This window comes from Dama dama, chromosome 5 (assembly GCF_033118175.1).
Source record: "Dama dama isolate Ldn47 chromosome 5, ASM3311817v1, whole genome shotgun sequence".
In the NCBI taxonomy this organism is placed as follows: domain Eukaryota; kingdom Metazoa; phylum Chordata; class Mammalia; order Artiodactyla; family Cervidae; genus Dama; species Dama dama.
Window position 1 is genome coordinate 112,620,730 of NC_083685.1, and position 26,180 is coordinate 112,646,909.

Sequence of the window (26,180 nt, forward strand, 5' to 3'; positions counted from 1 at the left end):
CTTCCACAAGCTCACCTTCCCCTTCACTATCAGAGGCAGGATCCAGGACTCAGGGTTTGGCGTTTTATTGACACAAACACAAAGGCAGCTTCGGTAATGGGGTGGGTACACAGAAGCGAAAACAATCGCACTTCACATGTTATTTGGCCTCATTCAGATGATGAAGAGGCTGAGCCCCTCCCCCTCACCTCCCATTGGCAATGGCTCGGGTAATAACCCTCCCTCATCCCAGATCCCAGGGCAGAGGGACCTACTGTACCCCTGCTCCAGGAAGTCCCTACTTTGGTTCCAGTGGCCCAGGTCCTAAACCACCCCACTTTGAACCCCTATTTCATCTCTTCACCCACGTAAACAAAGTCTGGGGCTGACTGTGAAAAGCTGCCTCCCTGCTCTGAGGAGGCAGTGGGCCTCCCTTGACGACAGGGGGAATGTGCTTTGATTTTTACACTGGTCCCAGAACAACACACAGATGGCATGGTCTCTCAGAGCTCTGGCTGGTAAATGCCACACTTAGCTGCAAGGCAGGGAAAGCTCCCCCACCTCTTTCTCCTCCACCACCACAGAGAAACGACAGCCCCAGAGACAGGACATGGCCCAGGCCCCAGGAGGCTAGGGGCTGGCCCCCCACCCACTGGCACACACACAGATTTTTGGCAGTGTTGTGGGACTGGGGAGCAGCAAAACCCCAGCTCCGGCAGAACAAGGAAGGCACTGGGGAGGACGGGGGAAGAGGAGGTGTGAGGCAGGGACCCCCACATACACAAGCAAGGTTTCCATTGCTAAGGCACTGAGAACAAATCCAGAGAACTCAGTGAAGGGCTGAGGGGGCTCCACGTCCCTCCCACAGAGGGGGGCTGGTCTGACTCCCGCCCCGGTTGGAAGAGGCACCTCTGGTTGAGAGTGGCAGAACACCTGGAGTGGGAGCAGCCCGATTGTGCTCGAGAAGTTGGCGACAGGACGAGGCCTTGCGACAGGGCGGGGGGCGCTGGCTGGCCCGGGTTGAAGGGACACTAGGGCGACAGAGGGACATGCTGGATTCACATAGATTGGCCCCATATCCTGAGCTGACATTTCATTTCTTTGGGGAGGTGTGGGGCAGGGGCATGGCGGGCGATGAGGGGTAGGCGGAAGCACACAGAAACAGGATGGGAAGGAACTGGCTAACCTTAATCTTGGCACAAAAGCAGCACAGTGGGCCTGGGGAAAGGGTGGGGGCAGGAAGCAGCTGCCTCCCTCTGACCCTCCCTGTCCCCTTGGCAGGGCCCAGACATCCAAGTGGTCACTTCCCACCCTCTTCAGAGGGCAGGAAGGCGGGAGGGGGAAGCCCTGACTGAAGAGAAAGAACAGGGCAGGGGAGAGGTCATCACCACGGGGACCTTGCGGGCAGAGAGGGCAATGTGTGGTGACAGAGGATGAACCGAACAGTGAGGGTCTGGTGGCCAACAGCACATGGCTTCCTAACTTCTCTCTTTCCCGGGCCCCGAGGGTTGCCTAGCCCCTGGCCTAGTTCTCCTTCTCCGGCCCAGGCACCAGGAGGACTTTGCCCACATTCTTCTTCTCCTGCATCTGCCTCATGGCATCCGCCACCTGGAGAGAAAGACAAGACTCTGCTTTCAGCACCATCCAGCTCCTCCAGCAGCCAGCCTAAAGGGGTCAGCCCTCTTCCTCCCCAGACTCCTCCTCTGAGGACCCCCGAGCCTTCCTGGGTGTCCTCCCCAGGCCCTCTCTGCAGAGCCACCACACTCACCTTCTCAAAGGGCCACACGGAGTCAATACGGGGCTTGATGTGGCCCTGGTTGTATAGAGCGAGGAGGCGGGTCACCACACTGCTGACCAGCTCCACCTCGCCCTCCAGGTAGCCCAGGTGGAAGCCACACACGGCTCGGTTGGCTGGCAGCAGCTGCAGAGTCGTCACGCTGAACTGATTCCACCACGTGCGTGCCAGGGCCATCAGGTTCCGCTTGGGGCCCGTCAGCAAGTTGGCCATTCCTGAGGCAGAAAAAGACACAGCCTGTGAATCCAGGGGCCAGGCACATCCCTGCATGTCTGGATTCATGCTCATCTGCCCACTGCAGGCCCTTTACAATTATCCATGCCGGCACCAGGAGTGACAGGAGAACCTTCCACCACCTGCTGGCTACCTGGCCCAACAGACTCAAAGATTGCTCTGAGCTTTACTTATTTATTTTGAGTGTGAAGTAGTTTTTTAAATGAAAATGCAGCTGGCCCAAGAAGCCTGGGAAGTAGGACAGAGGAAAGCAGACAGGTTGATATTGTATCAGGAATAATCCCCAAACAAGAACACAGAACACCGAATTTGCTATGACTCATGAAAGAGAAGGACAGTAGGTACACCCAGGAGGCAGCAACCTGAATGCAATAACCAGGACCATCCTAACAGTGATGCTTTCTCAGAGCACCGGAGTCTCCACACCTTCTGCCTTCAAAAGCCCCGGGCCCCTAATATCCCACCCCTCCAACCCACAATACTTCCCCAAACTCCCCCTTCATCTCTGGCCCACTCACTTACCGTAAGTGACTACTTTGCCCATGGGTTTGAGGAGGTTGTAGCCCTTGGCAGTATCTGACCCACCCAGAGGGTCCATGACAATGTCCACACCTGTCACAGAGTAGGAGGCCCAAGAACAGCATTAGGAGTCACAGATCCAGAGATGCCCCACCTCCCCAGCCCCATGCCATCTGAGCCCTTCCCATTCCCTGAGACCTTTGGGGGAAATCTTCTTGATCTCATCCACGTAGTCAGTCGTGTGGTAGTCGATGGGGTGTGTGACTCCGTTCTCCTTCAGCACCTCGTGCTTGCTGGCTGAGGCCGTTCCGAACACGGTCACATTCTCCACTGTCCGGCACAGCTGCAAGGCAGCCATACCCACACCCCCTAAAGCAAGACACTTTCATAAGGAGGGCATATGGGGTCACCTAGCCACCACTCCCCATTTCCACCCCTCAAGAATCCAGCCCATCATTTTGCCTAGGTTCATCCTGGGGCTTTCTTCCATCATCCCATGTCTAATTTCCAAGACTGACAACTGGGGGGAGGGAGACTGGCAAGGAGGGGGTGCTGGGCGAGGGCACGTTGCTATGATAGCACACCAGGTTGGACCTGGTGCCTGAGTGTTACCATGGCAACAACACTGCAGAGGCCTCTGGGCACCATAGGCCGAGCCAGCCAGTGTTGCCATGACAACAACCCAGCCATGCAGCAGGGAAGGGGCCTGGAAAGAAATCTGGGTGAGATAAACGGAGGGTGCCTGTCACCTGCAGCCATGTGTACCAAGACGCTGTGGCCAGGCCGTAGGTTGCCAAAGTCGAAGAGGACCATGTAGGCTGTGATATAATTGACCAGCAAGGCAGCAGCTTCTTCAAAAGTCATGGTCTCCGGCATCAGAAATGTCTGGGCTGAAGGCACAGTCACCTCCTCCTGCCACATGCCTGACCGGATCAACACCATCACTCGGTCCCCTACCTTGAAGAATGGAAAAAGAGACTGAATCACTTTGCTATATACCAGAAACTAACACAACATTGTAAAACTATAATTAAAAAACAAATTAAAAAGCATCATTCATTCACTCATTCATTCACCTGCTGGTAATTTACAACATTCCACTGTGCACAAGGCCCTCTTCCTGGCAATGAAGTGACAGTACAAGCAGCAGCAGGGCTCAGGGTAATGGTTATAATAACAACAATAGTAAATATATCATCAAAAACAATAACAATGTATCTTTGTTGACTGCTTACCAAGGGTCAGGGCCTATTGTAACCACTATATATAAACACTCAAAACTCCTATCAGCTCCCTGAGGAAGATACTAGCCTTATCTCCACTTACAAATCTTACACTTTACTATTGTGTAAGAAGCTTATAGTTAGGGCAGCATGAAATACTGGTGAAGATATCAAACTGCTCTGGCTATTAAAAAAAAAAAAGGCTCCATTGTTTTCTGACAGTATGATCTTGGGCAAATAAACATTGTCTAACCTTTTTGAGCCCCAGGTTTCTTACCTGTGAAACAGGGCAGTTAATGAGGATTAAGTGGCAAAAAATATATATATATCATTCAGTGATTTTTTAGCCTAATGTTTGGCACACAGTAAGAACTTCACAGTGTTAGCTAATAATCATGACGATAATGATGACAATACCAGAAGCAAGGAGGGGCAGTCACCAATCTTAAAACTGAAGGAAAAAAAAAATATTGAAGGAATAGGGCAGTATGTGCTAAGGGCCATATGAAAGTGCAGGTAAAGGTCTCTGAATAGCACCCAGGGCTCAGAAAGAACCTTTACCCAGTGACTGGGGGAAGGGGCAGTGGACAAGGAGAGCCAGCCACACCATCCTACCTATCAGGAAAAGACATTCCTCTTCCCCTTCCCCAGGCCCTCAGCCAACTGCACAAGAGCCTCCTAGCAGGAGGGAAAGGGAGCAAAGAAAACAGGAGCTTCCCCTCCAGTTTAACAACCAGGGTCAAGGGAAGGACAGGGGAAAGGGGGCAGTCTGTGGAGGAAAGCCTCTCATGGTTCTCTGAAGAGCATGGAGAGGGAGGTGTGGGTGCTGTTCCAGGACAATCTGAGTCTGTCTTGGATCCTGCCAGGAATGATGGGAATTCGGCATAGTAACCAGACTTGGGATCCATGGGGTAGGGGGATGGGACACCCACACATACCTTTTTTTTCATGTCCTCAAGCCCCCACACTCCACTAAGGAGGAATACTGAGGGCAGACTAGCATCTTTCTTCACAAGCACTGGCCTGAGATGAGGTCTGGGGAATGGCCTCCCCAAGACTCAGGACTAGCGGACTCAGAAATAACCATCGAGAGCTGGGAAAAGTGTGGTCAGTCTAGGTGGTGGATAGTCCCAGATTTGGTCCAGTACAAGGTCCACTCACCAAAGTTAATGCTCATCCCTCAGCCCAGGACCCCTTCCCAGCTAAGATATCAGAAGCGAGGAAGGGCTCTCCCCTCAGAATTCAGCCTCTTACATCAGATTCTTACCCTGGACAGGATATCCTGTATTTTCGAAGCGGAAAGTGTGGGGAGAAGGGGTTAGGTAGTTGGCCCGGAGCAGTAACATGAACTAAAACTCCCATCAAAAAAAAAAAATTCCTCTTAGCACCTTCTTGGAGTAGGGTTAGAAGTCAGTGGAAAGGGCGGGGTGGAAGCTGAATCCAGGGAGAAGCCCTTTAAGGAGGAAGGCGATGTATGCTTGTACAATAAATCCAAAATTCCCAGCTCTGGGATCTGGGGCCGGTAGGTGTGGCAAGATGAAGCCTGCCTTTGGTGAGTCTCTCCAGCAGGGGCCTGATTTGAAAAGAAACCCCTCAACAAACGACGTGCAAAGGCCTTATTACCCCAGGTCTCTCAAAAAGATCATTTGGATCTCTTCGTTGTCTGGGGTTTTGGCCAAGATTAATGATAAACAAAAAAGAGACACAGACCGGCAGAGCTGGGCCAACCTGCTCACGGTGCCACCGCCCCCCACCCCAGTCCAAATGGGCACCGGGCCCGGTTTCCGAGGCGAGGGTCCCCTCCGAGGAAGGCAGAGGTGGGTTCTGCCTCAAGTTCCCAAGAGCGGCGCCCCTGGGGTCGTGGTCGGCTTGGCTGAGTCACGGGCGGAGGAGATGTTGCTGTCACGGGAGACAGAGAGCCCAAGACAAAGATCCAGACACCCAATCTCGCCCCCCGCCCCCCCAAAGCAGTCCGCACTCCTACCCCTACCCCCACGATCAGTGGAAGGCCGGTGTTCGGGGAAGTGGGTGGCGGACTCCCTCTCCTCCATGATGGGCGTGCCCGTCTCCTAGGCCGGGCTCTGGGAGGGGCCGCCTCACACCCCCACAGACCACGGGGCAGCATGTGACTAGGGCTCTGGCACGGCCCGGAGCCCCCGCCCAACTCCGACTACAGAGCTCTTCAAGCTTCCTTGGCAGGGGTGGGGGGAAGGTCCCCACCGTCACTCAGAGTCACAGACGACAATTACCCGCGGAGAGTTCAGTGGGCAGGGGTACCGCATAGGTTTCACGGGTGGTGGTAGGGGGGTGGGGGCAGCCGGGAGGCTCACTGCGCGCATGCGCAAAGGCTCCTTATTGTTTTCCCACCCACCCAGCACCACAGCCGCTTCTGGGCGGCGGCCCCGATTAAAATGTTTGGGGAGCCGGCAAGGGCTCCCTCTCAACCCCCACTCCCCAGTATAAATCCAGTTCTCCAGGAGCCTCAGAGCACAGTCTCCTGTCCTGTGCTCTTCCGAGCCCGTCTACCCGGGTTCGTGCCAGTTTCCCCCAGCTCTGCCACACCCCCGGCGCCCGCCCACTCGTGCCCCACTGCCCGGTAGCCTGCGGAGCCTCTCCCCGCCCTGCCCGCTCACCTTGCGGTCGTTTACGCCCTCGCCCACAGCGATCACCACGCCCGCGCCCTCCATGCCTGGAGTGACGGGCAGCGGCGGGAGCCGATCGTACAGCCCCTGCCGGGCCATAAGGTCAGCGAAGTTGAGCCCGCAGGCCTTGACGCGCAGCGTCAGCTGGCCGGTCCCCGGGGCTGGGGGCGCGGCCGGCCGGGTCTGCAGCTTCACCTTGTCGTAGCCGCCGAAGCCGGTGAGCACCAGACAGCGCAGCAGAGGCGGCGGCGGCGAAGGGGCGGCTGGCCCCTCGGAGGCCGCAGACGGCTGAGCGTCGCCGGCTGCCTCCGCCTTCGGGGGCTGCGAAGAGGCATCTTCTCCAGCCCCTGCCTCGGCCGCCGCCACCGCGGTGGCCGCCTCGGCTACCTCTCTCTCGGCGGACATGGCTGAGACTCCCGACGTGGGCGCACAGCTGGACGGAGAGTGCACCGCTGGGGAAGGCGGGGCGCGTCAGGACTAGCGGAGGCTGCGGACTCTGAGCGGGCGGGGCGGGGCGCCGAGACAGGGGCGGGGCCTCGTGCGCCGACTTAAAGGGCCAGGGCCACCCGGCAGGTGCGGCGGGAGCGCGAGAAGTGGAGAGGAGCTTATGGGTACGGACTCACGCGAGATCACTCTTGGGATCAGGAAGACCGCGAGTTAATTTATGTATTCATGACAAACAAGTTTTAAAATATATTAAGGGACAGTCTGAAGGACGATCCCAAAACCTGAGCTTACGTCAGATGTGGGGAGCCAGCCACCTGTGGAGCGGAACTCGACCCAGCTGGTCCTCAGGCTCTGACACTATCCATATGTGATCCACTCTTTGTGTTCTTGCAGTGGCAAGCTGGAGCAGGGTGACCGAGCCATCTGTCTTTGTTAAAGCTCTGTGCCTCAATTGTTCCTTCCGTAAAATGGAAATGATGTTGCTTGCTCCAGTTATCCTTACAGGGTAAAGATACAATTAAATCGAGTATCCTCTATTTAAAGAAGCCCTTTTGAAAAGTAAAAGATGCCATGTACATGCAAAACAGGTTTGATTAATGTTAGGCTCCGAATTAAGCCTGAAATGATTTTAGAGCTTGTCTCTGGTTCCAGCAGGGCTGTCTCCCTGGGCAGTTCTGTCTTCCTCTTCTTTCTCTCTTCTCCGCGAAGCATCCACCAGAGGACGCAGCTTCCCCAAAACTTTCCACCCTGCGCTTGGCTGGAGAAACTCAGTCCATGTTTCCTTGCTTGTCCGGGCCCGCGGTTAAATCACTGCAGCTCCGGACCCGGCCGGCCGTTGCCATGGAAACGGAAAGCCATGACGTCACCATTGTCCTGGTAGTTGTGTTGGAGTCCTTTCCTACATATCCTCAAGACTCCCTGGACTTGAGAGTGGAGGAGAGACACTAAACCAAAAGACTCCTTTTCCCCCCTACCTTCTCGCGCCCCCTTCAGTTCAGAAAGTGCATGGATGCCCCCGCGCGTGTCCTCAGTAGCACACCGACGTTCACACGTGGGCACGCAGAAGGCCCGAGCCTCATGCGTGTGCAGCTCCCACCCTACCTCTGAGAACTTTCCCCGAACTCCGCCCCAATCCCAGGCGGGAGGAAGTCAAGTCAGTCAAACAACCCCGCTCAGCGGGCCCCAAACCCGCAGGGGCCCTATCACTCCGCGCGCAAGAACCCTGTTCCTGGGCCCCTGGCCCCGCCCCTCTCCTCTGGGCCCCGCCCCTCTCCTCTGGGCCCCGCCCCCCGGCAGCGCGGATGGGAGGCGGGGCCGGGGGCGAGGCCGCCGGGTTGGGGGCGGGGCGGAGGGGGGGGCCGCGGCCCCGGGAGGGGGCTCGGCTCGGGCCCGAGAGATGCCGGTGTCGGCGGCCCGAGCGGCTGCAGCTGCAGCGGCGGGGGAGGCGGCAGCGGAGCCCGGGAGGGGGGCTGCGCGGGGGGCCGGCGCGTAGCCGGGACCATGGAGGGGCAGAGCGGCCGCTGCAAGATCGTGGTGGTGGGGGACGCCGAGTGCGGCAAGACGGCGCTGCTGCAGGTGTTCGCCAAGGACGCCTACCCCGGGGTGAGGAACCGGCGTCTTGGGAGGGGGGCGCTGGGGCCGCGGGGGTGGGTGATTGGAGCCTGGGGGACGGACGGAAATGGGTGCTGGGGTAACCAGGGATCCAAGAGAGGGGTTTGGAGGACTGGGGAAGGCGTTAGGCTTTCTGGAAAGACTGCAGAGGTTTGGGGTGGGAGGAATTGGGGAGCAGGGTGAGATGAATGGGGCTTGGAAGAACCAGAGGATCCCGGAGGGGGCGCCAGGGGAATGTCGGGGGGGGGGGGGAGTCCTAGGCATTGGAAAGAGGAAGACTTAGGGCCTGAAAGGACCGAGAAGGGGGTCCGGGAGCCTGGCAGAAATTCCGCTGAGGCAGCGGCTCCCGGGATCTCCCCGTTGCCCAACACCGGACCAACTTGGGTCCTGGGGCTGGGCTACACGGGGTGTGGGAATTAGGAGTGCATTTGTCTGGGGTGAGGACTGGAGGATCTCATCTTGACCCATTCGTGTCTGCAGAGTTATGTCCCCACCGTGTTTGAGAACTACACCGCGAGCTTTGAGATCGACAAGCGCCGCATTGAGCTCAACATGTGGGACACTTCAGGTAGCCAAGTCCCTCGGGGTCACCCTGACTTCCAGACCTCCCCCTAATCCCTCCCTGGACTAGATCCTTAGGCTCTAGTTCAACCCAGCCCATCCATCCAATTCTAGGAGGAAGGAAAATCAATATTCTGCTTAAAGCCAGGGAAACTGAGGCAGAGCTTTCAGAGACACATAGAAACCTTGTCCTGAAGGAGAAAGCCTGTCCCCTTAGCTGGATTCTGCATACCTGGGAAAGTTGGGAAGGAATGACTTTTGTTTTGGAACATATTTCTTAGGAGATAAGGCTGGGTTTAGAAAAGACATTTAGAATTTCTTGGGGTGAGGGGGTGCAGCAGGAAACTGCTTCTCTAGACTGAACTGTAGAAATCCAAGATCAATTCTCAGGAGGAGAGTGGAAGAGCTCTGCCCCTGCCCGTTCATCTTCAAAAAGGGAGGGTGTTTTGTTTTGTTTTAAATTTTTGCTTGGCTCCCCTAGAGAGCTATAGAAGATGTCTATCAAAGCCCAGAAAGCACATGCAAAATTTTGTGAGAACGTTGAATGATTTCATGAGCTTCTCAAAGACCCAGAAGAGATTAAGAATGATTACTTTTAGAGAACCCCCTAGGGAAGTGAAGAGCTTATTTCTGCCCCTAACCTCCCTTCTGTCTGCTCTCCTTGGAGAAACAGACTCCTTGAAGGGGGCTAATACCTGCTCTTTCCCATTCTCTGCTCAGCATGCCTTAACCGCCAGGATTGCTAAGGTCTCCTGTTCCCTTCCAGGCTTTCCTCCCTCTCAGGACCCTCGTCTGTCCCCTCCCTCCTTGTCTTCTCTCAGGTTCCTCTTACTATGATAACGTCCGGCCTCTGGCCTATCCTGACTCGGACGCTGTGCTCATCTGTTTCGACATTAGCCGACCGGAAACACTGGACAGTGTCCTCAAGAAGGTGGGAGCCTGGGGAAGCAGGACAGCTAGACTGAGGGGGACAGGGAAACGCATGGGCCAGGAGGGAGTTAAAGCTGAGCATGGCCATTAGGAAGAAAGTGTGTGACACCCTCAACTTTTCCCGTCCTCCCTGACTTCCTGGAAGTCAGTCCTAGAGCTGGATATGGCATCTGGGGGACATGGGGGACAACAGAGAAAAGTACTCAAGGGATTACTAGTCCACCCTCCTCATCTCCTTGGATTTGGGAGCCCCTGGATGGAGATGGGAATGCTGCTGCTGGAGCTCGGGAAAGCCCCTGCAGTGTCCTCTGCAGGCCCCTATTTCCATGAGAAAAGCCCAAGGTGAATGGACAGAAGTCAGCTAAGGCAGCCCTAGTTCTCAGTCGCAGTTGTGGGAAGAGAGGGCGGGATTGGTCTGTTCCCAGGAACAAATTTGGGAAAGGGGGTGGGAATGGGAAGGTTCCAAGCTGGCCGACCCCGCATGGCCCCCACTCTTGCCTTCTCCTTCTTTCCCTTCTCCCACACCTCTGCCTGCTTTTCAGCCCAAGCCCACCAGTGTCACCTGCTTGCTTAATTACAGGGGAGAGACTAGAGGGGTGCATGATTCCTGCATGCTGTGAGCCAGCAGGGTGGTTCCTACATGTTGTGCCTCCTTCTACCCCTGCATAACTTTGTTTTCTTGCTCCAAATAGTGGCAAGGGGAGACTCAAGAGTTTTGCCCCAATGCCAAGGTTGTGCTGGTTGGCTGTAAACTGGACATGCGGACTGACCTGGCCACGCTGAGGGAGCTGTCCAAGCAGAGGCTTATCCCTGTTACGCATGAGCAGGTGGGCCTCTTGATCTGTGACCTAAGACCTCTCACCTCTGCCCCTCCCAGCCTCTTTTCTAAAAACACCCTATTTAGCTAATCCCTTGCCCTGGCCTCTGACCTGATCCCTTAACCCCCTGCCCCAGCTCCCCTGCCCCTTGCTGAACTGCAGGCTAAGTCCCATGACCCTCTCTACTCACTCCATCCTTCCAGGGCACGGTGCTGGCCAAGCAGGTGGGGGCTGTGTCCTATGTAGAGTGCTCTTCCCGATCCTCTGAGCGCAGCGTCAGAGATGTCTTCCATGTGGCCACCGTGGCTTCCCTTGGCCGTGGCCACAGACAGCTGCGCCGTACTGACTCACGCCGGGGACTGCAGCGATCTGCTCAGCTGGCAGGACGGCCAGACCGGGGGAGTGGGAATGGGAACGGGAATGAGGGTGAGATACACAAGGATAGAGCCAAGAGCTGCAACCTCATGTGAGGGGCCCTATGGGAGGAGGAGGGGGGCCTGGGGCACAGTTGTCCCACTGCTGGTCCTGGCTCCCTGATCTCCTGACTCTGTTTGGGACTTTAGGGTGGGCGAGTGAACAGTTCTCCCTGACAAGGGAGTTGGAGGCAGAAGGGTGCCTCTCTGTTCCCCACATCCTCATTCCGCTCCTGTCCAAGGCAAGTTGAGGGAACCAGCAGAGCAGGCATCTGGGCTGTGGGCTGGGATGAGGCCAGGGGTCTGGGGAAGCCAGCAGCAAGCAGTGACCTTGGTTGAGTCTCAATGTGTGAAGGGTGCCTTCCTCCCCACCTCCAGTCCCCATATCCTGGTCCTGGCGCTCTTCCCCAAGGAAAGTGTCCACTCGCTGACCTTCCTTCTTCCTCACCTCTCATTTCCACAGCTGTTCTCACTCATCCTAACCTCCAGGCAACATGCACTAAATTAAAAAGCAAATTGAGAAGCCTCTCCCTCTCCCCCTGCCCCCATCTACCCACCAGTCCTAGCTCCCTCCCTCCCTTCCCCCAGTAGAGTCCAAATAAAGCCCATGTCCATGGAAAATGACTGTGGCTTTAGTTTTGTTGCTTTCTTAAAAAAAAACAAACAATCTACCAGTGTCTAGTAGCTGGAGGGAAAGTTAGGCTTCAGGAAGAACTTCTCTGTCGATGCTCACAGATGGAGCAGAGGAAAAAGATGTGGGTTGGATCAGCAGTGTCCTTTTAGGAGCCAGAGGTGGGAGAGAGAGGTGTCTTGGGACTATTCATCTCAGTTAATGAGCCAGACAATCCTAAAGCCATTAGGGGGGTTTAAAGTGGACTGATGTGCAATTCATTACTTAGCCCAACTGGGGCCCCCTGCTAATGTGGGAGGAGGCCTGCTGAAGTGGTCCAGGACCCTTGATCACTATCTCCAGCCCCAACTTGGAATCAGCTGGTGCCCTGGGAGCTCTGGGGTGGGAGGACATTAAAAGCCTCTGCATCCAGCTGACCCCATGCAGAGTGAAGTTTCCCAAGGGGACAGTCATTTGATTCTGGGGTCTCCTTGGTGGCTGGGGCAGGGGCTGACTTCATCTTTCCATCCTGAGCAACTTGATGATTTTGGAGGGAGCACAAGATAAGAGTTGAGGGTCACATCTCCTCAACCTCTGCTAGACAAGGAAAGCCAGTGGAGGGACTGGCTAGAGTACTTGTTGTCAAGAAAGACAGTGCTGGTCTGTTTTCTCCGGAGTCTGGTTTCACATTGCCCTGTATTCCCTCCCTGGCTCTGATCCCACTGGCCTCTTTTTGGTGACATTCTCCCCCAGGAACCATCCATGGCTCTCCCCTCCCCCAGCCCCAGCCCGTTCTTGAGACACACTTCTGGGAGAGAACACAGACCTTACCCTCCCATCTGCTGGGATCCCCCCCTTCTAATTCACAGCCCCTCCCTCCCTCATTCATTCAGCAAGTGTGTACTGAGCACCAACTGTGTGCCCGACACTGGCTTTGGATTCTGAAAGGACCAGTCTCTATACTCTGGAGGCCAGCCCAGTGGGGAAGAGAGGTACCCCCGGTGTGATGGTGCCTCGGTTGTGGGAGCTCCTTACAGCCTCAGAAGCCCATCCTCTGAGCCAGGTCCTTGAGGGTCGAAGCAGAGTTTGCCAGGCAGGGAAGGGGTAGGAAAAGTACTCTGAGTGGAGGATACAGCATGTGCGAGCACGTGGAGATGAGGAAGAGCATGGCACTGGCACATTTGGGGCTGCCACGCCAGGGAGAGAGGAAGACAAGGCTGGGAAGGTTTATCGATGCAGACCCCGCAAAGGAACCAGGAGTTCATTCTGGGGATGTGAGGTGGCCAAAGGGGTTTCAAGCAGAAAATGAAGTGACCAGATTTGGTTTTTTGGATAGATGGTTATTTGGATGAGGTGACCCCGGGTGTGTGTGTGGGGGGTGGGGGCGCTGGGGGATTTGGCTCTGTGATGCTATTAAAGCTATTAAAATAGCTTCTCCCTTGGTAGTTCTCTGGTGGCCCAGTAGTTAAGACTGCTTCCACTGCAGGGTGCATGAGTTCTATTCCTGGTCAGGGAAGTAAGATCCTGCATGCTGCAATGTGTGGCCAAATAATTAGCTTCTCCCTTCCCTTTGCCAGGGTCCAGTCTTGAGAGGAAAGGAAATTCCTACCCCCTCCTGGCTTGTCAGACACTCCGTATTCTCCCTCTTCCTCCGAGACCCTGTCCATCTCAGCCAGTCTCCTCAAGGATTCTGGGACGGCTTCAAGGGCACTGGGTACCCCACCCTCTGAAACTGAGACCTGCTTAGGGGCTAACTCCAAGATCCTCTGCAAGTCCTGGACCTGGACCGAGGGCGCTGGAGAGAGCTGGGGCCCAGCTCTGTGGATCTCAGTCTGGCCCTAGAGGCCTGACCCTTCCCCCACAGGGGCCTGACTACCATTGTCTTGGGATTTTGGGGCTGTGGCTTCTCATCACTTTGGTACAAAGCAGGCTCAAGCCTGTAGCCGCCAAAGTGCATCCCAACCTCCCTCTCCTGCCGGGCTCAGGGAACGCAAATGCATTTCAATATCCGCCTAAAGCAAACATAATTAGGAAGATAAATCAGCTGGAGGAACCCCCAAAGTTTAATACATTTCTAGTACCACCGGGAACAGATTTTTGTCCCCTCTGCAGGTCTGGGCTGCCAGACGTTTTATTTCCACGGAGAAGGCTGTGCCTCTGGGCTGAGGAGCCCAAAGGATAGGAGGAGGGAATGGGACTATTCCTGTTCCTAGATCCTCAAAGGCCCCTGTGGGCTGGAATGGGGGCACCTACCCCAACCCCAGATATAGAAGTCAGACCCAGCTTCCTCCCCTGCAGCTGTTTCCCCCACAAATTAGACACTCATTTGGGAAACAATGTAGCCTCGTTAATCATTTAATGAAATAAACAACTAATCACACTGTGATGCCGCCAGTGCTTCTTAACACACTCCCCCCGCCCCCAATCAGCCTGCCCTGCAGGGAGGAGGGCAAGGAAGGGATGACAGAGGGTCTTTCCCCTCAGGACCCCAGCCTTTCCAGAAGGGACGGTCATGGAAAGTGCTTGAGATCTGGAGGCAGAGGTCCAAGGATCTGGGTCCCCACTCTGCTCCTGCTTCCCTGGGGAACCTTTGGGGAGCCCTGCAGACATATGAACCTCGGTTTTCACACATGGAAAAGGGAGCTGATGGCCACATCTGCCTCACTACGCTGTTGAGTATTCAGAGAGGAGAAAGAATGTACAAAAGTTGTTTGACCCTTTGGGTCAGACCCCTTTGGGTCTGAGTTGCTGTCAAGCTTTATTATTTACAACGTCGACGCCAGGCTTGAGTGTCTCTAAAGCAGGCCTGATGGAAGCAGGAAAAGCTGCTTGGAGGGGGCCTCTTGCGCTGGGCTTCAGGCTGGGGACAAGAAGGGGAGCTCAGTTGTCTCCACACCTATCCTGAGGGCCAGAGAGAGAGCTCTAGGGACCTCCTCCAAAGGCTGACGTCCTTTGGTCTCCATTTTTCTGAACTCCCCTCATTACAACCTTTTCTGAAGTCTGGGTGAGGGCCCCATGTTGCCATAGTAACCCCGCTCCAGATACACACAGACTGGTCAGAGGTGGGGGCTAAGGTCACGTCCTTGAGGTTCCTGGTGGACGCCAGAACCCTGGCAGGCGATCCTAGTACAGCTGTCTCCTTTGCTCCACTCTCTTCCCAGGAAAGGGGTTCAGCTCTTCAGAGCACCCCCCACTTCCCTCTCTGCCAACAAAAGAGTTTCTTCTACACAGTGCAGCCCCCTCCCCCGCTTCCCCCTTCCAGCTGGGTTCCCAGGTCTCTCTCCATTTCTAGCCAACCCCCTACTTCTCCTCTAGGCTGGGAGTGAGGGTCAGAGAGAGGGGAGGCTCCTGGTCTAGGCATGTGGGGTGATTCCCAAACAGCTACCTGCCCCCCGCCAGCAGCCGCTGGGAGCTACCCAGCTCCCCAGCAGCCAAAGAGACAAGAGGGACACATACATGAGTGTTCCTCCCCACTAAGAAAATGCCTCTGCTGTTGACTCCTAAATAACAGATGTCTGCCTGCATATTAATGGGATTGGACGAATAATTGGTGAGTTTTTCATTCAGTGTCAGAATGAACCCGGAGGCCTTATGTTCATGCACACAGACACCCACTCACCCCGAATCTCCCCTTCCCCCAGAGCACAATGAGACAGACACAGATGCTGGCAAGCTTGATCCACAAAGGGGAGGGGCAGACATGGAAGTGGGAGGGGGTGTCAGCAGGAGGGGGACCGCCGCGGTCTGGGTCTGTCAGTTTTCTCCCTCTTGACTGCTATCTCACCAACCCCCCACCCCACCAGGGGCAAAAGCTTGCATCTGTGAGATTTTACCATCATGCCGAAGGGGCCCAGAGGAAGGTAGGACCTGAAGGTAGGGAGGAGGGAGGCAGGTGCTGCCCCAGGGAAGCAACAAAGCAGTGGCCTCCTTCAGCAAGGTTGTACCTAAATGAACCTGGAATCAGGGGCCCCCTTACCCTTTGTGGGTCAAGAAAACTGACAGACCCAGACCGCGGCGGTCCCCCTCCTGCTGACACCCCCTCCCACTTCCATGTCTGCCCCTCCCCTTTGTGGGTCAAGCTTGCCAGCATCTGTGTCTGTCTCATTTAGCCTTTAGCCTCTGTGCTGGGGAGCAATGAGGAGCAAGGTGGAGACTTTTGAGTCAGATAGCCGCCATTTGGCAGCTGGGCGCTCTTGTGCAATTTCCCCAACCTCTCTGAGCCTGTCTCTAAGATCACTACCTCCAACAATTGAAAGGACAGAATGAGACAACATGTATCATGTGTCTGTTTTATTGTCTGCCTTATAAACCACCCCCCACCACACCCCAACAATCCCCTTAACACACCAAGACAGTTTCAAAATTGCTGCCTCTCCTGCCAGACCCACCCTTGTCAGGGCAGGGGTTAATTAGAAGTTTAGTAATTATCTTAGCTGCCTAGAAACCAGGAGGAAAAAATACAGAGAGGAGCAGGAACAGAGAGAGATTAGATAGACAACAGGAGAGAGAATTGATGGAATCCAATGCCTGGAACAGAAGGAAGGAGACCATAGAGAGGTAGAGCGGCAAGCTGGGAATGGAAAAGGTGTGGCAGGCCAGTGGAGTGAAGCCTGAAATGAGAGTCTAGAATTGAGACTGTAGATTCTAGAAGTCCCAGCTCTGCCATGAACTGGCTGTTTGACCTTAGCAAGTCTCATCCCCTCGTAGCATCTCAGTCTCCTCATCTGTAAAATGAGGGGGTTGCCTTGCTCTTGGGGTCCCTTCTCATTGTGTGAGAACAGGAGTTGCAGTGGCGGGGAGAGGGGACAGGGAGGGGAGGCGGGCTCCCCCTCCCCCCCAACTTACTATGGCCCATCAGTCACTCTTGCTCTGTGTCCTCTTTCCCTTGGTAAATGGATCTGCTGCGCCAGCAAACAACTGTCCATTGTGTCCTAATGAGGGACGAGCAGGGAAAACCAATCACTTATGATGCAAATGAGCGGCGGCTGCGGCCTCCTCGCTTTCACTGAGTGCTGTATTCCGCGGCAGCGGCACTGCCCCAGTTGGGCCTTTCTCCCCAGCCCCAGTTCCCATCTGGTCCTGCTGGAGGAGGGGGCGGGCCCAGACTGGCCTTCCCATTGTCCTTCATTGCCACTCCCAGCAAGGGGGCTCCACCCTCACAGCCTCAGAGAGGCCCAGCTTCTCTCTCCTCACCAAAGAGCTTCCAGGGCAGCTCCCTTCTAGTTTTTTAATTAAAGTAAAACCCACATAAGGTGAAACTAACCATTTTAAGGTGTACAATTCCATGGCATGCAATGCATTCACGGTGTAGTGCAACCACCGCCTCTCTGAGCGAGGGTGTCGTGCTGCTCTCCACGTTCCACGGGCTTCAGAGGCCCAGGGAAGCTGCCGAGGCCTCAGAAAGAGTTGAGGAGTAATGGAGGTTGGTGTTGGGCTAAAGGCTGAAAAAAGCCCAGAGCTGGCCTGGGGGTGTGGAGTGGACAAAGCCTGTGCCTCAGGATGGATCTTGGGGAGAGAGCTCGGGCTTTGGTGGGAAGCAAGAGATTATCACTGTCTTCTCCAGCACAGCCCTGGGACCACATCTTTAGGGAAAGGGCTCTTGTTTTTTAAATTAATTAATTAGGCCCACGGGCTTACTTGCCCTAGGGCATGTGGGATCTGAGTTCCCCAGATGGGAGTTGAACCTACTTCCCTGGCATTGGAAGGCTGATTCTTAACCCCCGGACCACCAAGAAGTCCCAGGAAATGGCCTCTTGAATTCCTGTCGAGATTTTTTTTGACTTAATTTTTTTCCCTTAATTTTTCTGAAACCAGAGGCTCCAGCACAAATCTTGGTTTCCATGGCTTTCACAGCCTGTGTGCTTGCGAGACGATGATCCCACCAGAAGGCTTCTCACTCTGGCAGCTGCGGAGTGCCCTGAGACAGCCCCCAAAGCCCTTTGCCTCCAGGAGAGACCTCCCCTCACCAGACCCCAGGCTTCACCAAGGGAAGATTTTTCTCTTGGTGAGACTAGTTTCACTAGTTTTCACTTGGGACTAGTTTATTGCAGAGTCCCACAGCCTAACAGCTGGGAAGACCCACATAAGTAGTCATTTGAGTTTCTCCTGCAATTTGGTTTGAGATTGTTTTCAAGAGAAGATGGCAAACATCTGCTTACCTGTGTGTCTGTTATCTTCGGATTCACCTCATTCCTGCCTCCTGCCCCCGCCCCAATCTGTGACATGTGGTGATGTTTTAAACAAAAAAAACCCACAAAATCTCTTCTAGAACTAACCAGTGCCAACTGCTGCAGGATTGCAGAGGAAAAGCTTTACAGGGTCACAAACTTTCTTTTATCTTTCCGTATCCCTACTCACCTGAGTCCACACACTCTCTCTCAGACAAAACATAGCTCAGACACCATAATGAGAGCATTTTCATCTGTGCTGTAATGAATAGGGAGTCCTGGGTTAGTCAGTTCTAGGTCTGCCATCAATTCACTGGGTGACCTTTGACCAGACCCTGGACACTTCAGTTTTTGTTTTGCTGCATGGTGCAGCTTGCAGGATCTTAGTGTCCCCAACCAGGAACTGAACCCCGGGCGCTCAGCAGTGCAAGCGCCAAGTCCCAGCCACTGCATCACCAGGGAATTCCCACGGACCTCAGTTTTATCACCCATAAAGTGAGGATAACAATCTCTACCCTAGTGATCTCCTAGGGAGCCAGCAAGGAGACAGAAATAATGGTTGTGGCAGTGCTTTGAACTTGCAGAGAGATTATAGTGAGCGTCCTACTTATTTCTCCAGTGATGGTGGCACAGCAGCTTATCTGTCGCAAGTATCCAGCCTGTGGAGGCTCTGCTGGAGGACACATGGGTGGGGAAACACCTTCTTTGTCTGGGTAGGTGGTGGTTTGACTCATCACAAAGCAGTGGACTTCATGAGATCAAGGAGGAAATCTGTAGGTGTGGGCTTAGGAGAGGAAGAGTAATTCTTGGACATTTGGATCTCTCATACTGTTTCTGGAATGAATTTGGGTGCTAGAAAAATGGGTGGGAGGGACTGAAAGGAATTAGCACTCTCAGTGGCAGAATGTGGCTGGTTTTCTTGTGGGTGGGGCCAGCAGTTGGATAAAGCCTTTACTCAAGAGTCCATTCATTTATCCTTTAACCCATTAATTCAGCAAATACTCATTGGGTACCCAACAAGGTATCCCCAAGAACAGAGCTGGGTTATAACAAAGATAAAATGATACTAATCCTGCCCATAAGGACCTTCTTGTCAAATAGAGAACATAGAATATGTACAGAATAACTTAGAAAGTATCATAAATAATGCAAAACTTCTGGGATGTTTGGGGATGGCAGGGGGGATTCTGGCCTGGAAGAAGTTGGAAAGGCTCTGTGGAGGAGGTGGGGTGGGCAGTATTGGGGCCTGCAGAGATGGCAGAGCAGGACACACTTAAGACAGAATGCGAGCAGAAATCTGTGAATCTCCATATATGGTGGCCAGGTTGCCTGAAAGAAACAGCAGGTGAGGCATTGATTAGGATGTGCTTCAGCTTGGAAGGGACAGTCTGAGATGCGGTAGGTCAGAGAAATAAATCCTTAGAAGACTTTCCAACTCTTCTTCTGGACCCTTCCCCCAGTTCTGCTAGTTGGGGGTGAACTGGGACTTCTGGAATCTTCTGACTTTCCACTTGGCCAAATCCTACCCAAGCTCCAAGGGTCAGTTTGAGATGCTTTGCCCCTAATACTAAGCCAGTGGTTCTCAAACTTGAGCAGCTTTTTGTTTTTTTAATATTTATTTATTTGGCTCCACTGGGTCTTAGTTGTGGCACACAGGATCTTCCATCTTTAATTGCAGCATGTAGGATCTAGCTCCCTGACCAGGGATAGAATCCAGGTACCCTGCATTGGGAGTGCAGAGTCTTAGGCACTGGACCATCAGGGAAATCCCTTGAGCTTGTTTTGGAATCAGATTGCTTTCCCCATGGCGTTTCTGATTCAGTGGGTCTGAAGTGAGTCCCTGGAATTTGCTATCTAACAAGTTCCTAGAGGATGCAGTTTCCGCCCACCCCTCAGTCCCCATCAGGGGCTCATGGCTTGGTTTGAGAATCATTGCACTAAGATTGCATGTCAAATGGCCTTATCATTCTGGGTCTCTGAAACTAGATCTCAAAGCTCCTGTTTGCCAGCCTTCATGTGAAGATGTGAGGTGCCCCACAGCAGGCAGAGCCCACCACACAGCTCCCAAAGGACTTCTGAACCAGAAAACGCTGTTCTTTTGTTTTTCTTCCTGGCTGTGCTGGGTCTTCCTTGTGGAACATGGGCTCTAGAGCATGTTGGCTTCTTTGGTTGTGGCACACGGACTTAGTTGCCCCATAGCACGTGGGACTTTAGTTCCTCACCTAGAGATCGAACATGCATTCTCTGCATTAGAAGGCAGATTCTTAACCACTGGAACACCAGGCAAGTCCCCCAGAAGATACAATTCTGCAAAGGTAATCGGTGGCTTCCTTGCTCCACCCATTGAATAGTAAGCAATTAGAAGGCCAGGGATGGATATTTCCGCCACTCTTCCACAAGCCTAGCACAGAAGAGTCCACCGGAGAGCAGGGCACGTAGTCACCCCTCAATCATTAACCTTGTTATCATCTCCTAGGACTGGTTCCCAGCACAATTTAGCTTTACACAAATCTTTGTTTGAATCAAAGCTCTGCCACCTCCTTCTGTAGTGTGACCTTGGGCAGGCTGCTTGACCTCTCAAAATGTCATTTTTAAGTTGGGAATAGATTCTGGCACTTTGTAGGAGTGCTGCAAATGATCAGTCACTTATGATTACGATTATTTATTTATTTGGCTGTACTGGGCCTTAGTTGAAGCATGCAGGACCTTTATTGCACATTCTCTATAGTTGTGGCTCAGGTTCAGGAGTTGTGGCACATGGGTTTAAACTGTTCCATGATATGTTGGGAATCTCAGTTCCCAGACTAGAGATTCAACCTGCGTCCCCTGCATCGCAAGGCAGTTTCATAACCACTGAACCACCAGGGAAGTCCCTTGGGATTATTATTGTTGCTCCTGAGAGCTGGCAAGATCAGATGATCCCTAGAACCCACGGTTGGGTTTCCATTTCTCTTTTTAATTGAGTCATCTTCTTCCCATCCGCCTCTGGTTTTGCCCTCCTTGGGCCTTTCCTGTCACTAGGGGTCTTCCCTGCCTTTCTCCCTCCAGGCCAGCTTTCTCTTCTCCCCTCAGAGCCTGTTGGTGGCCACCTCTCACTGTGTAAGGGCTTGATCTCCCTCAGTCAATAAAGGTAAATTATAAAATCATTTGTTGTATTTGTTCTCATTACCTGGAGGGTTGTCTGAAATTGCCTTTTGTTGCAATGCCACATTTGCATATCTCTATGCTGGAGTCAAAGGCTGCAGCTGTGGTTTCACTGCAATTTAAATATTAATAAAACCTCCTAAACCTCAAGCTGTTGTTTTAAGCAGCCTGGCTCTTCGGCTCCTAGGTTGCTAATATAATTTAATCTTTGTCCTTTGCTTCATATTTGTTTAAAGAGCCATTCTGGAGTCAACTGGAGCCAGCTCTGTAGATAAGATCCACTCACTGACCCCGGGAACCTTAGTTTTCCTTAAGGGGCCTAAGACCTACTTCTCCTGGAACAGAAGAATAGACCATGGGTAACATTTTATACCAATTAGCAGCCCCTTACACTAAGCCAGTGTTTCTCAAACCTGAGCTTGCTTGACTGCTGGGCTCTTCCCCCAGTTTCTCATTCACCAGGTCTAGAGTGAGGCCCTGGAATCTGCATAGCTAACAGATATTTGTCTCAGCCTCCCCCCATCACTCCCCATCAGGGGACTGTGGTTTGAGAATCACTGTGCTAACCTGCCCTTTCATTCTGGGTCCCTGAGTTCTGGTTGGCTGGCTCCCACAACATGCAGGGAGTCTCCTGTTCTCCATTTCTTCCAGCCCCTCAAACCATTGCTTAAGATTTTCCTGATCTCTGAGACTCATTTCGGACTCTGCTTCCTCCTGTACCTCCCCGATCCTGATCCCTGCTCTCCACAGCAGCTAGCTGTCTCCAGTTCTCTGTAATTTTCTATTGGCCCAGATTCATTTCTTTAATTTTCTCCTTGTTAGGGGCAGATTTACAGGCTGTTGAAGGGAGCCAGGCATTCTTGGAGTTTGGTACAGGACTTAGCCATTTCACAGCTAGCTCCCCCATCCCTGGCCATAGAGCCCCACTCTCTCTGGGGTTCTATAGGTGGATCTGCAGTTCCTGCCTCACCCTGCCCTGCTCCTCGTGCTGCCTGCCTCTGGGACTGCCCTTATCTGCTCCTCACAGCCTTCACAGGATACATTCTGGGCACCTTGGCTCCTTCCGCTCCAACCACCCCAACACCGATTCCTTTCTTCTTCCCCTGCATGTTTTTGAGCAGATACTTTGTGGATGATTCTGGTTGCATTTTTTTAGGAGGGAGATAATCTATGAGCTCTTCTCTAGGCCCCCCTCCCTGCGCCTGCATGATAATCCCTCCTCTTCTCCTTCCCTTCCAGCTTCTTTGCAGAAGTTCATTTCATGAAATGAGATAAAGGTAGTACAGGAACTCATTCCCCAAAGGCTGCTATGCCCAGAAAAGGCTGAATATTGTGGGATGGAAAAGTGGGAGGATACCTTAAACCCAGAGATCAAAAAAGCAAGTAGCTTTACTCCATCACCAGATAAGATTCTTAAGCTCTGCCAAGCATCATGAGGCCAGGGCCAGAAGCTGACTTCTGGGAGAGGTTAGGCAGAGCTGGGAAAACAGATTGGGTGGATATTTGTTGGGAGACTTTATTTTTTTTTTTGTTTTTGTTGGGAGACTTTAAAAGACAATTACAGAAAGCTTCTTAGTCTCTGCTTTCACCCAGGATTCCTGGGAAGGCAGGATACTCTACATAGATGTCGCTTTTTCTATTAACCCATCAGTGATAGGGGCAGCAGGATGAGGCCTAGCTTACCCTCAGGGTCCAGTAAGTCATGGTTTGTCACAGGAATGAGACATTTTGGACTGAAGACAGTGAAACACTTGCTTCCTGCCTGCCTTTATGGACTCTCTGCCAGGTAGACAGGAAGGTGCTGTGGGCCCAAGAGAGGCTGCACAGTGGGCAAGGCTGAACTGGACTGATCTGGACAACTGAAGGATCAACAACCCGAAATGAGGAAGCTAGATGGGAGTGGAAAAACAAGTAGGTATGATCCAGTCAAGTAAATCCCCTTGCCTAGAGCTGCTTTCCAAGTAGAGCTGCCATCAGGAGGTAGGAATTTTCTACTGCCCCCCACTATAGCCCATAAAAGAAACCAGAGAGGGACTCCCCTGGCAGTCCAAAATAGGGGGCACAGGTTTGATCCCTGGTGGGAGACAAGATCCCATATGCCATATGGTGTGGTCAAAAAAAAAAAAGCCAAAGTGCACTAATTCGTCTCACAATTTGCACCTCTCCCCAAATTCCCTTGACCTGAACCACTGCTTTCTGACCCAGGGTCAGTGACAGATGCAGGTGAAAAGTTGAATGGTGGGTTGGAAAGGGTGTGGGTTCAGATCTTTGCGTTGTCATTTACTAGCTGTGCAAACTCTGAGCAAAATCTTGAATTTCTAGTTCCTAGTCTTCAAATGAGTTGACAAATACCCACCTCACAGAGCGATGATGAAGACTAAATGAGGTATTTCCCTGGTGGTCCAGTGGTTAAGAATCCACCTGGTGAAGCAGGGTACATGGTTGGATCCCTGGTCTGGGAAGATTCCATATGCTACAGGGCCAACAAAGCCCATATGCCATAAGGACTAAGGCTTTGCTCTAGGGCCCATGCACCACAACCAAGAGGAGCTCCTGCTCACCGCAACTAGACAAAGCTCACGCACAGCACTGAGGACTTAGTGAAACCAACAATAAATAAAGGACTAAATGAGATAAAAATATAATGGCAGGTAGTTCCATTTTCTCTAGTTCTCCCCTTACCTATCCACCTTCCTTACAAATAAGGCAGTACTGAATTATGTAAGGATTCCCCTCTCTGAGTCAAAGAGGATGCTAATTTCTGAACAGAGCCAAGACCAAGAAAAGATACAGACTGTTATCAGTGGATTAAGCATGTTAAATAGGAGGGGTTGTCAGAATCCTAAAGATGTCCTCCCTGGATTTCTGGCCCCAGGGGTTATTCAATCAAGCACTAAGCTAGGTGCTGCTGTGAAGGGACTTTGAAACTTTAATTATGGTTATGGACCTTAAGATAGAGAGATCACCCTGGATTACCTGGTGGGTACACTCCTACCAGAAACAGAAATTTTTCTGGCAGGAGTTATGAGGTAGAAGCAGGAGTCAGAGAGATCCCGTAAGTGAGACAATTTGAGCAGGCAATGCTGGCTTCTGAAGATGTAGGTAAGAGGCCATGAGTTTGGAATGTGGGTGACCTCTAGAAGCTAAGGATGACCTCTGGCTGACAGCCAGCAAGGAACAGATATCTCAGTCATAAGACTGCAAGGAACAATTTGGACAACATGAAATGAACTTGGAAACATTAATTCCCAGAGCCTCTGGGAAGAAACACAGTCCTGTGAAACCTGAAACAAAGAAACCAGCTGAGTTGACTTGGACTTCTGACCTACGGAACTGTGAGATAATAAATGGGTGTAGTTTTAAGTCACTAGATTAGTGACAATTTGTTATGGCAGCAACACAAAACAAGTACAATAAGATTTTGAAGTCCCCTTGATAATCCTAGGAGGTAGGTACTATTATTACCCCCATTTAACAGATGAGAGGGGCTTCCCTGGTGGTTCAGTGGTAAAGAATCCACCTGCCAATGCAGGAGACTTGGGTTGGATCGTTGGGTTGGGAAGATCCCCTGGAGAAGGAAATGGCAACCCTCTCCAGTATTCTTGCCTGGGAAATCCCATGGACAGAGGAGCCTGATGGGCTACAGTCCATGGGGTCACAAGGAGTTGGACCCACGACTTAGCAACTAAACAACAACAGAGAAGATGAACATACAGTGAGAAAAGGCTCTGAGCAAGTCTGCAAGTGAGCCATCAGACTTGGTGGAAGTGTTTGCTACCAAGTTTATTTGCAGGTGAAAATACAACATTTACAAAACATATTTTGTACAATCAAGTCTTTACTGCCCCACACACTGGGCGACTAAGGAAGACCTAGTCCTTCCAAAAGTTATAAACAGTCCTGGATCATGAGTTTATGAAACACTTTCTCTTCTTCCAGCAAACAAAATTATTTATGAATCTGTACAGTTCAGCAATAGGGAGCAAAGGGAAAAAAAATTACCTCAAGGAAAGCAAACAGCTCCTTTCCTGGTGGGATCCGTCATCTTACGGACATGAAATATTCATATCAGAGATCTTACATTTCAAGAGGAATGGGTTACATATCAGAGCTACAATAAACATTTTATTTATTACTAATGGGGAATTAGAAGACTCTCTTTGGACACCAGTTCTTGAAAAGATTCTGTTTTAGAGCACATTAGTGCTGAGAAATTCTTTAGAAATCCAACAACTATGGCCCAGACTTTAGGAGATAAGGGCCAGTATGACTCCCCTCTCTTCTAAATAACCCTCAAATTTTATATTATATCCATTACCTGCCTCTGGGTTCACTTCCCAATGCTCCACTCCAACACTTGAGAGCTGCCCTCGGACTGTTCTGATTTTAAGTCACGTTATAGATCCCCAAGCACTCACCTTCCATTGAAGGATCTGACTTTTGGCCTTTAAGAACACAAGGTTTTTGAGAAACAAATTTGGGGAAACCAGCTACTCTCCTGAGGCCAGCCACTCTGTGCCTCCAGCTCACCCTCGGACAAGGAATAGGGCTGATAAAATAATGAATCAGCATCCTGTTCAATTGGTGAGGTTTAAATGATTTTAAATTCTTTTCAGGTGAAAAATTACTACAATTTTGTGCTCATGGCAGATTTCAAAGGGAGACCTGAAGCAGAAAATCTTTAAGCAACCCTTGCAGAGCCAGAAGTTCTTTTCAGGCTGATGTACATAAAATATTTAGTAATCGGGGCTGTGGAAGCACTGAAGAGGCGCTTTTTAGACCTGGAAAAAGACCATTTCTTAAGCTCATTCTTGGGGTCCTGCAGAGACAGGCCCTCTCCCTATATACACGGCTGGCTGGAATCAGCAGCAGCTCTGGGCGACCTGGGGGACCAGGTAGGTGTCCAGCTCCTGGCAATGGTAGAGGGCCACACTGTCCAGTACCCACTCTCGGGTTACCACAGGTGCTTCACACATCTGCCCGATCACTGGGGACAGAGAACAGAAGCAGAGATTAGTATCAGTTCACATTTCCCAGACCAGACTCTAAATCTACTCAGGGCAACTGGTTGGATGCCTTTGTAGAGC

At 52.4% G+C, this 26,180-nt stretch overlaps 3 protein-coding genes across 6 annotated transcripts in view; 1 reads left to right on the forward strand and 2 right to left on the reverse strand.

The window, feature by feature from the left end:
• Positions 1 to 49: 49 nt before the first annotated feature.
• Positions 50 to 6,871, reverse strand: VAT1 (vesicle amine transport 1). The gene is made up of 6 exons (XM_061144112.1): positions 6,384 to 6,871; positions 3,277 to 3,484; positions 2,726 to 2,896; positions 2,531 to 2,620; positions 1,748 to 1,989; positions 50 to 1,587 (listed from the first exon to the last, which is right to left on the reverse strand). Exons 1-6 carry the CDS (start codon positions 6,795 to 6,797, stop codon positions 1,504 to 1,506), a joined length of 1,209 nt encoding a protein of 402 aa, XP_061000095.1. The 5' UTR covers positions 6,798 to 6,871; the 3' UTR covers positions 50 to 1,503.
• Positions 6,872 to 8,285: 1,414 nt separating this feature from the next.
• On the forward strand, positions 8,286 to 14,139 carry RND2 (Rho family GTPase 2). The gene is made up of 5 exons (XM_061144116.1): positions 8,286 to 8,441; positions 8,931 to 9,018; positions 9,833 to 9,942; positions 10,634 to 10,768; positions 10,963 to 14,139. Exons 1-5 carry the CDS (start codon positions 8,340 to 8,342, stop codon positions 11,227 to 11,229), a joined length of 702 nt encoding a protein of 233 aa, XP_061000099.1. The 5' UTR covers positions 8,286 to 8,339; the 3' UTR covers positions 11,230 to 14,139.
• A 10,723-nt stretch (positions 14,140 to 24,862) lies between these two features.
• BRCA1 (BRCA1 DNA repair associated) overlaps positions 24,863 to 26,180 on the reverse strand; it is a 71,260-nt gene continuing 69,942 nt past the window's right edge. For all 4 annotated transcript variants that reach the window (XM_061144126.1, XM_061144121.1, XM_061144124.1 and 1 more), the window contains exon 23: positions 24,863 to 26,080. In XM_061144126.1, the coding sequence (XP_061000109.1) occupies positions 25,956 to 26,080 (125 nt within the window). In that variant the 3' untranslated portion in view covers positions 24,863 to 25,955. The remainder of the gene's footprint in view (positions 26,081 to 26,180) is intronic.

Coding starts and splice junctions, on each gene's coding strand:
- VAT1 (XM_061144112.1), bottom strand. CDS start 6,797: ATGTCCGCCGAGAGAGAGGTAGCCGAGGCGGCCACCGCGGTGGCGGCG. Junction 2,621..2,725: donor CAAGAAGATTTCCCCCAAAG/GTCTCAGGGAAT, acceptor ACTCTGTGACAG/GTGTGGACATTGTCATGGAC. Junction 1,588..1,747: donor CCGTGTGGCCCTTTGAGAAG/GTGAGTGTGGTG, acceptor CTTTCTCTCCAG/GTGGCGGATGCCATGAGGCA.
- RND2 (XM_061144116.1), top strand. CDS start 8,340: ATGGAGGGGCAGAGCGGCCGCTGCAAGATCGTGGTGGTGGGGGACGCC. Junction 8,442..8,930: donor CCAAGGACGCCTACCCCGGG/GTGAGGAACCGG, acceptor TCGTGTCTGCAG/AGTTATGTCCCCACCGTGTT. Junction 10,769..10,962: donor TCCCTGTTACGCATGAGCAG/GTGGGCCTCTTG, acceptor CCATCCTTCCAG/GGCACGGTGCTGGCCAAGCA.